This window comes from Rhinolophus ferrumequinum, chromosome 27 (genome assembly GCF_004115265.2).
Source record: "Rhinolophus ferrumequinum isolate MPI-CBG mRhiFer1 chromosome 27, mRhiFer1_v1.p, whole genome shotgun sequence".
Lineage (NCBI taxonomy): Eukaryota > Metazoa > Chordata > Mammalia > Chiroptera > Rhinolophidae > Rhinolophus > Rhinolophus ferrumequinum.
This window is the reverse complement of record NC_046310.1, coordinates 9,650,002-9,662,826: the sequence shown is the minus strand read 5'-3', so window position 1 is coordinate 9,662,826 and position 12,825 is coordinate 9,650,002. Positions and strand designations below refer to the sequence as shown.

The 12,825-nt window shown below is 39.8% G+C and overlaps 1 protein-coding gene across 1 annotated transcript in view; it reads right to left on the bottom strand.

The window, feature by feature from the left end:
• RRP15 (ribosomal RNA processing 15 homolog) overlaps positions 1–12,370 on the bottom strand; it is a 30,552-nt gene extending 18,182 nt beyond the window's left edge. The window contains exons 1-2 of the mRNA XM_033099567.1: positions 12,191–12,370; positions 1,474–1,748 (exon numbers count right to left, since the gene is read on the bottom strand). Coding sequence (XP_032955458.1) covers positions 1,474–1,748; positions 12,191–12,335 — 420 coding nt within the window. The 5' untranslated portion in view covers positions 12,336–12,370. The remainder of the gene's footprint in view (positions 1–1,473; positions 1,749–12,190) is intronic.
• Positions 12,371–12,825: the final 455 nt, after the last annotated feature.

The following is a 12,825-nucleotide window of genomic DNA, read 5'->3' as shown; positions in this document are numbered from 1 at the left end:
CACTTTCTAAAGGAATAGATTCTTCTCCAAATCAGATCATTTAATTGTTATGAAATCCACTACCAGATTATGCCAGAAATAAAAAAAAAAAAATCCTTAAGTAAGTTTAAAGCCATCAATTCTGAATTATCTACAGAACCCAAGGGATTAACAGGCATGCATTATCCCCAAATATTTTTTAACTTTGAAATATATTTTCATACTTATGATTAGAAATAAGTACTCAATATCCTGGAAACCAATAATTATTAACATTAAGGAACTATGATAATTTGCATCGACTCTAATCAGAAATGTATATTGCAGATGCCTGCAGCTGTTGTGTTGTGTTTCTGGGGGCAACACGCGTGCTTTCATGCATTATGTGGGCAGTATCAGCTCAGCAAAGCTCTGGCCCAGAGTGGAGTTCGAGACCCGTTTCTCTTGGCTTCAAACATGGTTCTTACTCACTGCCACACTGGGATGAGGTCCTTAGGGATTCTTCTAGCTTTTGCCAGATAATAAACAGATTCAATTTTTCAACTGAAAAGTTATCAGTACGATTTAGAGACAAGATTTATCTTAAAAAACAATGAGAATATTAAGTTAATAACAGAGTACATTCTGCTTCTAAGAGCAACACTGGAAAAGTTCCATCTTTACATAGCCTTTCACACAGAGCAACCACCATCAGGCACAAGGAAAACATCCATCCTGAAACAAGATAAAGGGATGAGGAACTTAAAAGGAAATACAAGCCAATTCAAACCTGTTTTGTTTTTCCTTTTCACTTTCACTAAAAAGTACCTCTCGGAAATTAGTACTTTTATGTTGGCGGTACAACTGTAGAGAGTTATTTTTCTTTCATTAAAAAACAATACTTATTTAATAACCAAGTATTTTAGACATAGAAATATTTCATCAAGGACAAAGGATGCAAAAAACCTTATTGTTCCTTAATCTTTATAATATGCAACAACAAACTTAAGTCTAGCTTCTGGCCTTTAACGAGCAGACTGTACTAGTCTAACTTCTACCACCAGAGGTTTAACAAGAGGCATAATGGATTCAGGGGTATCTCACAGTGAAATAGTTGGTTTTCAGAACTACAACCAACCCGAGGGTATCTTCACAGCTTTATACTATAAAAAAGGTTTTAGGAAAAAGCAACTATTGTGACTGTTAGTTAAGTACCTTATAAAGTTAATGTATGAACAGCTGAAATGAATAAAATTAGTAGGCGTCGTTACTACATGTGTAATTACTTGATTTGAAAAGGATAAACTTCCTTGGAGTTCCTATTTCTATTGCTTTGTTTAGGTGACTAAAACGTGAACAGGTTCAACGGAGTAATTTTGACTAGGTTCCTGAACAGCCTGTACAGAGCAAGTTAAAACACTGAACTGTTAATTGAACAAACACTGCAAGCAACAATTTGGTACAGACAAGCAGATAAGACACACAGTCTAACCTACAAAACAACTGGGGACATACCTGTTTTCTTTTCTCTAGTCTTTCTTGCTTTAACTTTTCTTTTTCCTTATCCAGCTCTTTGTTTTTGACCAAAATGGCAGGTTTACTTTTAGGGGTCTTTTTGTTAAGGATTTTAGCCATGGCATCTGCCCAGCCCGCACTGGATCCAACACTAGCTTCTGCGGCATTTTCATTGTTATTGTCGTGGGGGTCAAGTTCATCTTCATTATCAGCTTCTATGGCTTCATCATCAGAAGAAAAGTGATCCTTCTCTGATCTACAGATTCCTACCGGACCTATGAGAGGAAACAAATTAAACTTTAACACAAGAGGCAGAGGAGTCCAAGGCCATTGCCGGACGTCTTCATAAAGCTAATCTGTTGTCAATCTGTCTCCATTCTTGCAAGAGGGGACTTTTCCAAGTCTCATGGCTGCAGTGACAGCAGAGCAGCAATGGTGGGACGCTCCATCCCACTGCCTCTAAAGCCCTGGCCCAGCCATGGTGACAGTGGAGGCTGCAGTGGCTCCACAAAGAAACCCAACAGCGCACACCATGCCCTGTTGTCAAGGTGGTCATAGATGCTGACACGGGGCCAATTCAGGGCCATTCAAGTGCACGGGCCGTACCTGTGTCAGTCAACTATCTGAAGAGAATAATTTAGAAATAATAGTGAATTATTTTAAAAACAAACAACAAAAACCTATCTTAATCTAGCAAGAAAGTGGTACAGTGTTTCCATAGGAAAGAGAAGTCAGAATAACTTCTCTGAGGGATTTGGCCCAGATATGTCAAAATTTTGAATTTGCATGCAGAAAAATCTAAAAAAAAAAAAAAAAAAACACAACCCAGGCTCCTTTTATAACATTTGCATGTAACTGTATAAAATGGGTGTTTTAACATCTTTGAAAAATAATCTAATGAAGCAACATGTTCCCAAGATACAGAAGATTCAGTTGCCCTCCTGGATGAAAATTCCAAGTTTGGAGTTGAAGATGCAGAAGTATATGGTGTGAATTTTATCACACAAAACCACCTCAAAAAAGCCCATGCAGGTTACCAGCAAACTAGTTCATCACGTAAGACTCAAATGGCAGGGCTCAGAGGAATGGCAGAAACAGAGGCCAGTGGGTGGCTTTCCTTGAAAACCAGCTTGTTGAGAAGCTCTGGGTACTTTTAAGTTGTGAACTGTGCTTGATCAACAAGACTCAAGCAGCCAGCGTAGTCTGCATGCAGCTGTGTGGCCCAGAGCATTCGGACGGCTTCTGTTTTCTGTTCTTCAGAAACCTGTGGGGCTTATTAGGAAATACTTCAAAGGAGCAAGGCATCCAACCGCTGAGCAACTGGGAACGTTTCTTAATAAGCAGGAGAAGAGCTAGCAAAGAAGGCTGAGGAGTTAGCAGAGAGCAGGATGCCTGGGCGACGTGCCTACAACTGCCACTCAGCAGTAGCGTCCTGGGGAACAGACGTGCTTTCTTCGGTCAGCTCCACAACTAGCAGAGTCTCACAGATCAATACTGACAATGCCATTAACTTCACCTTTTTCTATCAAAATGTCTCCACTAAAAATCAATATTAGTAATTTAGGAAAAATTTTAAATACTGACTTAGGTGATGAAGAAAAAAAGACCTAGGGCACAAACAGGGTTCCTGCCGCCCCCTGCTTCACTGAATTCTGACATCTCCCCGTCCAGATCAGAAATGTCACCTCAACCTATGGGACTGAAAAGGAATCCACAGCCTAGAGCACCTCATTTCCAGGATTCTACTCCAGGTCCACTCAGCCTTCCCAAAGCTTTGCATCCCAACCAGAACCTCTGCTGCTACCTGAGCCCACCCACTGCTTCTTGATGTTACTTCAAAATGTTTTATCTATTCTTCACCTCCAATCCCCCCATGTCTTTCAAATTATTTCAACTAATGTGCATATTTTGCTTCTAAATATCCGTTCAGCTTTTCTTCTAAAAAAAACAAACAAACAAACAAACAAACAAAAAAAAAAACGAGCTTATTCCCAGGATCAAAGTGAAAGGAGTGACTGTATGGTCAGCTGTTAACTTCTGAGTGATCCTCTCTAATCTCTTGACTTTAAACCATGAATTAAGAGAGAACTGCTGGAAAGAGGCTAACTTTTAGCGAGTCATTACAATACTTGCAATTTTGGTATTACTTTTGCATAATCCCTTGATTTTTTAAGTGCTGAGAATTCATAAAATAAGAAGAATAAAACTACGTAATATATTTCAAAAAAATGTGTGAAAATAACCAATAAAAACATGTAAAACATTTTATACATATACATAAAAATAAAGCTCAAGCATGAGTAAAACTAAAGTAGCTTCAAAAAGTACACAGAACATGACACAAAATTGAGCTAAACATAGAAAGCAAAATACTTCATATTTTTAAAAAGCACAATCGTAAAACAGTATGTCGATGGTTTAAAGAAGAATGATAAAAGCAAGAAATCACTAATAATTCTACTGCCCTAATACACTGCATATTTCTTAGTAAAGATGGATTTTCTTTTTAAATTCATTGGCCACATATTTAATTTGAAGTCTTCTCTCTGCATCCTGTAAGCTGGGTAAATTTAACAAATCTGAGGATATATGACTTTAGGCTTTGATATGCAAACATAGGTGATATAAGAACTATATTATTGCCCACAATACAAAAAAAGTACCTAAATTTTGCCAAACAAAAGCTGATAGCACCATCATTCGATTCAATGAGTTGGAGTATGTACCATATACCAGACTCCACAGTCACACAATTTCACCCCAGAAGTATCTTCCTACTCCTAGCATGAGGGTTCCCTGTAAAGTATGTTGAGAAACGAAATTTGGAGAGACTGTAGTTAGCTGAAAAATAAGTATATTAATAGCCCAGACACTTTATCCCACAGGGTCAGTAGCACTGCCCAGGTACTAGTAACAAAATCAACAATTCTTTGAAAGGTGCTTCTCCTAGTAAGCAAGCATTTATGGAAATGTCAAGAGGCACCGTGGCTCAGAGTCTGTGGCAGTGAAGACTATCTTCCCCAGCTCCTGGTAAAATGTCAAAATGACAACACTGACATGCCGTGTTTTGTCCTGATGAATTCACTCCCAACTGCAGCACGTTCCACGTGTTTCAGCTGCACTGTGAAGGCAGCCAAAAGGCTTCACGGCTGTAAAAGCCACTCAGACAGTCCTTCGCGATGTTCCTTTGGGGTGTTTCACACCCAGCTTGACCACAACATGCATATGATGAGAACACACCAAATCCGTGAGAAGTTTTCTAACACCATTTTATACAACCAGCACTCACCCCTTCAATTAAAAATAAATCCCAGAATTCATTAAAGTCATAGTTTTTATTTTATTTTTTTAAGACGTTCTAGCCCAGAAGTTTTCAGACACTCACTGCCAATGGAAATGATGATGTTTTACATAAACAAATTAAAAATGCCAATGTAATGAGGTCTTCCAGCATACTGAAACACAGGATTTACTTCGAAGATACCAAAGATAATCACGACGCAAAGCAGAAAGACGAACTGGTTTTTAAAAACGTACTGTGTCCTATAAAGATGAGGCTTTTTCCTGCATTTTCCACTGATGGATCTTTAACAGAAGTGAATACACCCAGAGGTCAAAGGGCACCAGATAACTGAAAAACTCCTTTGCAAGTCCTGCGTGTTATTTTACCATTAACTCTAATGGCACATTCTATTTTAAAACTCTAGAAATAAGGAAGGGCTACAAAGAATGCTTACTGAAAGTAATGACTAAAGGTTCCAACAGAGCTTTCTGCATCATCGAAAGGTTCTATAGCAGAGCTGTCCACTCGAGGGCTTCAAAGATGGCTAGAAATGAACCACTGAAGTTTAAAACGAATTTTAATTACTATAAAAAGCCACACGTGGCTAGTGGGTCCCGTACCGGATAGGGCAGGGTTGGACCTTGAGGCACCGAGGTAGACCGAGGCATTTCTCATCTCCTGTTGCCTTTTCCCCCAAGTTCAGCTTCCTTTCAAACTTGCCACCTGCCCGACCCCACATATGGTTATCTGCTAGCAAGAAAGGACGACACTTTCTTGAGCCTTTGGAACTGGGATAAAGTTTTAAGAAGGCTCACAGTCCCTCAGTATTTACTAACTACTCATGAGTGATGAGGAAAGAAGGGGAAAATGAAAACTCTCAGTCTAGGCTTCTCTGTCTACAGAAATCAAATGTTTAGTAGCATAGACCCATCAGTTAACCCACTGAAGAGCTGGGTTTTGCGATTTGTAAAATTTGTCAGTGCTCTTCTCACAGAAAAGCAATTTTTAAAAAAAGAGTGACTATTTGGGGGTATCTTTTACAAAGATGATACTCAAGTTGTTTCTTAAAGGGTAAAGCAAAGGTTTGAATGAAAGAAGGGAGGAGGCCAAAGAAGCAAGATTCCACAACCCAGGCCCGCTGAAAGGGGCAGCGCGAGATCACTGAATCTAGAACCCAAACCGCCTCGATTTGAGTCAATGCTCTGCATGAAATTTAAAATGACTACTGTCATCATCACGATTGGCAATCCAGGCAGAAGACACCGTGGGAATGTTAAAGGAGGTTAGATTTATAATGACAATTAGTTCCCAGGGGCTAAAAACAGAAATTTGGGGGTTGGATGGTTAAGAATTAAGTATAAAAAAACTGGCTGGTTTTTTTAAAAAGCTGGTCTGATTTATGAACCAAGAAATAAAATATATATTAACTGCCAACCTAAAACCAAATAGTTTAAAAGCTGTGCACTACAGTTGTGTGCTTCTAGCAGGAGGCCAAACTGCTCGTACGTTTTCCTCTTGGTCCTTACCTTATGTCTGTACTTTTCAGAAGTTTCTCTACTGGATTAAGAAGGTTGTCCTTTCAAAATACAGATACCATCTGGGAAGGCTATTGGTTAACTTTTAACTTACTTGACACCTTTAGAATTTACTCTAAGTCAAATAGAATATTTTATAAAAATCTGACTGAGATCAGCTAATAACGAGTTCAAAGGAAGTGGAAGTCAGGCTGCCTGAATTCAATCTCAACTCCAGACACAAATCTATGAGTTTTCTAAAGGTTTCCAACTTCTGTGCCTTAGTTTCCTCATCTGTAAAAATGGCCATAAAAGAGTGTTTACTTCACTGCGGTTTTGTAACAATTAAATGAGTTAATATATATAAAGTTCTTAAAATAGTGTCCAGCCCATAGTAAACATTTAAGTGTCGATTACATACATATACAGTAGTCCCCCCATTATTCTTGAGGGATACGTTCCAAGACCCCTACTGGATGCCTGAAACCATGGATAGTAACGAACCCTATATATATACCACGTTTTTCCTATATACACATACATACCTGTGATCAAGTTTAATTTGTAAACTGGGCACAGTGAGAAATCAACAAGAACTACTAATAAAATAGAACAATTATAACAATACACTGTAATAAAAGTTATGGAAATGTGGTCTCTCTCTCTCTCTCTCAAAATATTTTTGGACCACAGTTCACTGTGGGTAACTGAAACAACAGAAAGCAAAACCGCGGATAAGGGGGAACCACTATAGACACACGTGACGAGAATTTTAATATGGTTATGGAGCAGGAGAAAGGAACACGGAAGGAATACCTCTGGTAGCGGGAATCTGCAAAACGTGAGAAGCTGAATAGGACCCTTTAGATGACCAGAAGGTACAGCACAGGGGTTAAGAGGTCCAATTATAAAAGCAGACAGACCTGCCATTGTATGCTGACTGCATTATTTTCCAACACCATAACCTTGGGCAAGCTACCTAATTTCTCTATGTCTGTTTCTTTTGTAAATGGGGATAAAAATAGTACCTACCTCACTTAGTTGTTATGATGATTAAATGAGATGACACATGGAAAGCACTTAGTCAGACCCAGTACACAGTAGGCATGAAATAAATGACAGTAAGTAACCAGAGGACAGACCAGGAGCCTAGGAATCTGGAGACAGGAGAGGACCCCAAATGCTTAAAAAAGGATGTCAAAGAACAGCGGAGTAAAATGAATGGTACATCCACTGTCATTCCACCTACGATCTTGGTTAAAATAAGGCTGATACTAACTAGCTAACATGTTATTTAGAGCTAGCTACCACTTAAAACATTTTTTATGCGTTATCATTTGATCTCACGACACTCTATGAGTTGCCCTTATTATTCTATTTACAAAGGGAATGATTCTGAAACTTAGAAAAGTTAAAAACATACCCGAAGTCGTGAAGTTAACGGAGCAGAGTAATAGGGCTGTTGGACAACTGAGGTACCAGAAGCTTTGAATCAAAGATTCAACTCAGACTAATGGACGTTGAACTAATACAGAAAATATTCATGAACTGGTTTGACAAAACTTGAATTAAAAAGGAATTTCTATCTAAGCCTCAGTTCACCGCCACAGCCCGTTTCTCGTCCCCATTCTGATTTTGCCTGAAATGCACATTTCCCTACTTATTAAGAGGGCTCAGGGGAAGCGGGGGAGCTCTCTGAAACTACTGCCCCCCACGCCAGTTGTAAATCATCTGTCTGCTCATGTCACGTGAACTTGCCTACCAATTGTTACTAAATTTAGAATATTCAAAATTGATGCTTTAAAACTTAAGAAGCACTTACCTCTGGAAAAAAATTAGTAATCCCAGGTTTCCATGAAAATAACCAAAAATAAAATAAATTGCTCCCGTGGGACCAACTGTCAGACGTGATTACATGTGCTCTTTGGGCAAGCCAAAGCAGACAGAGGCTGGAAGCAGCCTGCTTCCTGAGCCCGTCCTATAAATTGCTAAACCACTCAAGTAGGACTATGATATACTTCATTTCTTAGGCATGTTCCTTTGCTATTTTAAGTAACTTAAATGATGAAGGAGGCTATAAGCTACAGTTTGATGAAAAGCACATTTATCTGCTAGGTTATTATATCTTAAATACAGCTTCGTAGTTTATCAAAAATGAAGGGAGAGCTCCTAGGACCTTGTAAACTAGATTGTTATCAAGCCGTGTGTAAGAAGTATACGGCCATTTTTCATATATGTGACCAGAACAATTCTGAAAACATGAACTTACCGTTCCTCCCTACTAGCTTACAGTCCTGTGGACACATTCTATGCGGGAGGGGTCATCTCATCATGGCACAAGATAATGATTATCGCGGTTGTTCACCTGGGTTGATAGATATACTGACTACAAAAGCTTAAAGACTACAAGCTTATGAATCAAGTTAGCATCTGTCTAAACCTCTGACAATGCATCAGATCAATAAACCTGAGCAGCTCAGGCTAACTCAGCGATAGAGGGCATCAGCCTCCCCTTTGTGGTACTGGGTTTCACCACTTACTGTTTGTATTTCTTCACCAGAGTTAATTTACTGACGAGGGAGGCTGTGTGCGCCTGGTTTGTTCTTCAGGCCACAACCATAACAGCCAAGTGCATACACACTGCATCTCAACCTGGAACAAGGTATCAGTTCGGTAAATCTGAGCACTTCAAGGTTAACCATGTGCGGGTGGCCTTCTCCCCTTTACAACACTTGATATCTACCTATTACTTAAAATGCTGACCGGGATTTTACCTTCGGTGTATCTCTGATCCATGATCACCTACGATTTCACTATGACCAAATTTCAAACTCTCCTGAAGAGTATTACAACTTACCAATAATTCAGTCTGAATCGTTTTGCTATCATTCAACTTTATATTATATACAAGTTCTGTTAATTTTACCCTCAATGATATCTGGTACATGAGAAAACAGTGTAAAAACCACATTATGAGAAGTTTCCAACTTATTCAATGGATAAATGGATATTGAGTACTATGCAATGTAACAGTCTCAATGCCAAGTTCTGAGAACTAGCCATTACCAAAGCTGGTTAAGGCCTCTCCTCACAGAACTAGGAAATGTCTGCAAAGTCTGACAAACAATACTTAAGAGTTTTATACCCATAAAAGCACAATTTCTACCTTTCTCAGACAAGTGTCAAAAGAAATTAAAGCCTAACGATAAAAAACAAACCACACATGGGTTATACCTGTGTGTTTTCTATGAAATTCAAGTAGCGTCTTGCTAAAGGAAGTTGCTTTCAAATATTGATATAAGGCATATCCATGTCAATTTTTAGGATCCAATTAATATTCAAAGATAAGTGATTCATTTTCCTGATAAAATGAGCAGGTACACAATAAGCTTATAATTTGCATACTGAGTCCTCTTGTGTCTGAAGCCAAATTCAATTGTCTGCTTTTATAGTTTCTTAGTATTGTAGCTGAAAATCTTTGGTAACTTTAAACAGTTCTGCCAAGTCCATATGTACACCAATATCTGAACTAGAAAAGCTGTTTCCATGGGTCACCTTTCCAGAAATATCTGATTTTATGAGAGGAAAAGAGCAATTTCTTATATTAAACAGCAAATCCTGAGTTAAACAAAGGAGAATGTTCCGTTTTATAACCAACGAATCTACAATACTGAATTTACTTAAAAGGTCCTTTATTATTGATGTCTACTGCAGAGCTACAGTCTAATCTTGAAAGAAAAAGTGGATGGAGACAACTAAGTTGAAACCTAAAGGATACAAGGAAGCTGGTTAAGAGAAAGTGAAGAAAAAAAAGAGTATGTTAGAACAGCAACAGCACTGCTAGAAGGAGAGAGAGCATACTGTGTTTAAGAAACAGGGAGCTCAGAATACTCTGACACCAGTAAGCTAGGGAACTTTATAAGGAGAAAGACATGTTCAAGTAAAATACTATATAGTACACTATGAGTTATACGTGTAAACTAGAAGGAAGCAATGCCTAGTTCTATCGGATATGGATTTCTCTGTCTCCATCCTTACCATTTCTTATTGGATCATGATAGCAACCTTTATAACCATATAACTACCTCTTAATAATACTTAGTATATTGTATTACAGTCCTGTGTAATACAAGTCCTGTGTCATTAGTCTTTTTAAGACTAATTCTAGGGTAGGAATTTATTTACCCTTTGTATCCTCAACACCTACAGGATGACCAGAATATAAGAGAACACAAGTAAGTATTCACCGAACTGAACTGGATTAGGTTTCCAGGTTAGCAAAAAGCCTTAACCCACAATGTAATTGATCTGTATTATATTAGCAAGAAAACCTTAGAATCTAATTACCTAATCAGTATTTACAATAATGCAGTGAGAAGTCAGAACAGTTCTAACTTGGAATTGTCTAGAACTTGAAAAGGGAAATCTAATTTCCACCTAAATTTGTAAACAGCATTGATATTTTGCTCCAAATGTAGTAGTGATTCTTTCTCTGACAAGTCTATTGAGTTAAAAATACATATATATCAGAACCAGAATTCTAATTCTTGTTCAACAAATAGGCTTGTTTTCCTTAACTCCTTTAACAAGTAATGAGGACTCTAAGTACCTAGGGACAGCAGTAGCATATGACAGTTTCTTCTTCTTGGTCCTGGAAGTCCAACTTTATTCACTCACTTACTTAAACATCTGTGAACTGTCCACTATTAAACAAGCAATGGACATACAGCAATCTCTACCCTTATAGAACTTACATTCCAGCTGGAAGAGAGACGGAGCAAATATATGTCAGGTAGTTTGGGAAATCCTGAGAAAAATAAAGCAGGGTAATAAGTCAAAAAGTGAAGGCAGGGAGGCAAGGAGAAGAGTTGTGCTAGTACATCAGACAGGGTTATCAGGGACAAGTCTTGCTGATAAGCGACTGGATCAGAGATTCAAGGAACTGAGGGAGAAAGCGATACAAGCATCTGAAAAGTATTCTAGGCAGTAAAGCCAGTAAGTGCAGAAACCCTGGTGTGGGAGCATGTTTGATGTGTTAAACAAATCACAGGACATCAATATGGCTAGATGACAGTACGTGGTTAGTAAGGGGCAGAGTGGCAGATGCGAATGCTAGATCACACAGGCTAAGGATTTGGGATGTAATTCTGACATGGGAAGCCACTGGATCAGCTTGAGCAGATAACTGACACGAGCCTTCTTCATGGTACCTTATGAAAGAATCGCTCTGGCTGTTACAAAGCTCCAGCTAGTACAAAAGAGCAATATCTGGGCAGTAGGAAGTCAAGGACCGTCTGCACGTCCTTATAACCTAAGAAGCTAGTAGTGCAAGAATGACGATAAAGAGGAAGCAGGACGGGCACAGCGTGGCCGAAGGCCTCAAAACATCTTTCTTTCCTTTCAACATCACGCGTCTCTGAAAGACAGTTATCAACTGCTACTTTTATTTATTCTACTTTAGCCACCTACTCTTCTTCCATTCACTGCTATCTGGTCTCTAATTCCGAAACAAGTACGCACCTGTCACACAAGAAAAGTCTGCGTATCATCTATCTTCCACTTACCTCTTTTGGTCTTTTGCTCCTCAGTCCCTATGAGACCTATCCCATTCTTGTAATTTCAGAAATTCCCCCTTTCGCGTTTTGCTACCTTAAGCTTCTTTTTTGCTGCTGTAGGCAGCAGCAGTTTGGTGAATCACAGTGACCCTGAAAAGGTCTAGCGAAAGAATGTGTAAGCTGACAGCGTCCCTTCCTTGAACACCATTTCCCCAAGGCTTCTCACCGAGCCAAAGCCGCCCCTACGATGCCACGCCGAGATAAAACTCGGGCGGCAGGCAGCAAACCCACTCGCATCCCCTGCTTCCCGCAAACTCAGGGTGGCCGTTCCTCAAAGCAGCCAAAGTTCAGCCTTAGTCCGTTACCTCCAACGTCAGCAGCGTCTTTGTCCTCATCCTCCAGCTCCGATGCTACGGACCTGGCTACCATTTTCATCTTCTTCTTCTTCTTTAGTGAATTTTTCAGCTTTTTCCCCGCACTCACACGTGGGTCGCAGCCAGTCGCGGCCATGTTTCCTCACCGGAAGCATCCCTGAGAGTTGCGTCCGGTGGGAATGAGAGGAACGTCGGTATTATTAGTTCCGGCAACACAAGGTTCCGGGGCGGGGCCATCTAGCCCTGAGTTCTGGCCTGGAGCCTCAGACTGTGACTTGGGGACAAGTCAGCTCCAGTTAATAAAAAAGTCAGTGAAAATGGACGTTCTCAGCCGACCCCTCAGCCGATTCGCCTTAGTCCTGATCCGCCGGCCCACTCCATCCCGGTCCATTTTCATTTCCAACCCACGGCCGCTTCCCTGAACTGCTGCCTTATTTAATATTGGCTCCAGGTGTTCCACAAATGTCCCTTCAGTACCTACCAATCGCGCTGGAAGCTAGGAAGCGAGGAAGGAGCGTTCGGGTCGATAATTGACGATGTGAGAATACCATCCCGTGTCCCCCGATCACCACCACCAAAGATTCACAACGCATCACGCGAGATCTCTCTTAAAGCTTCATCAGACC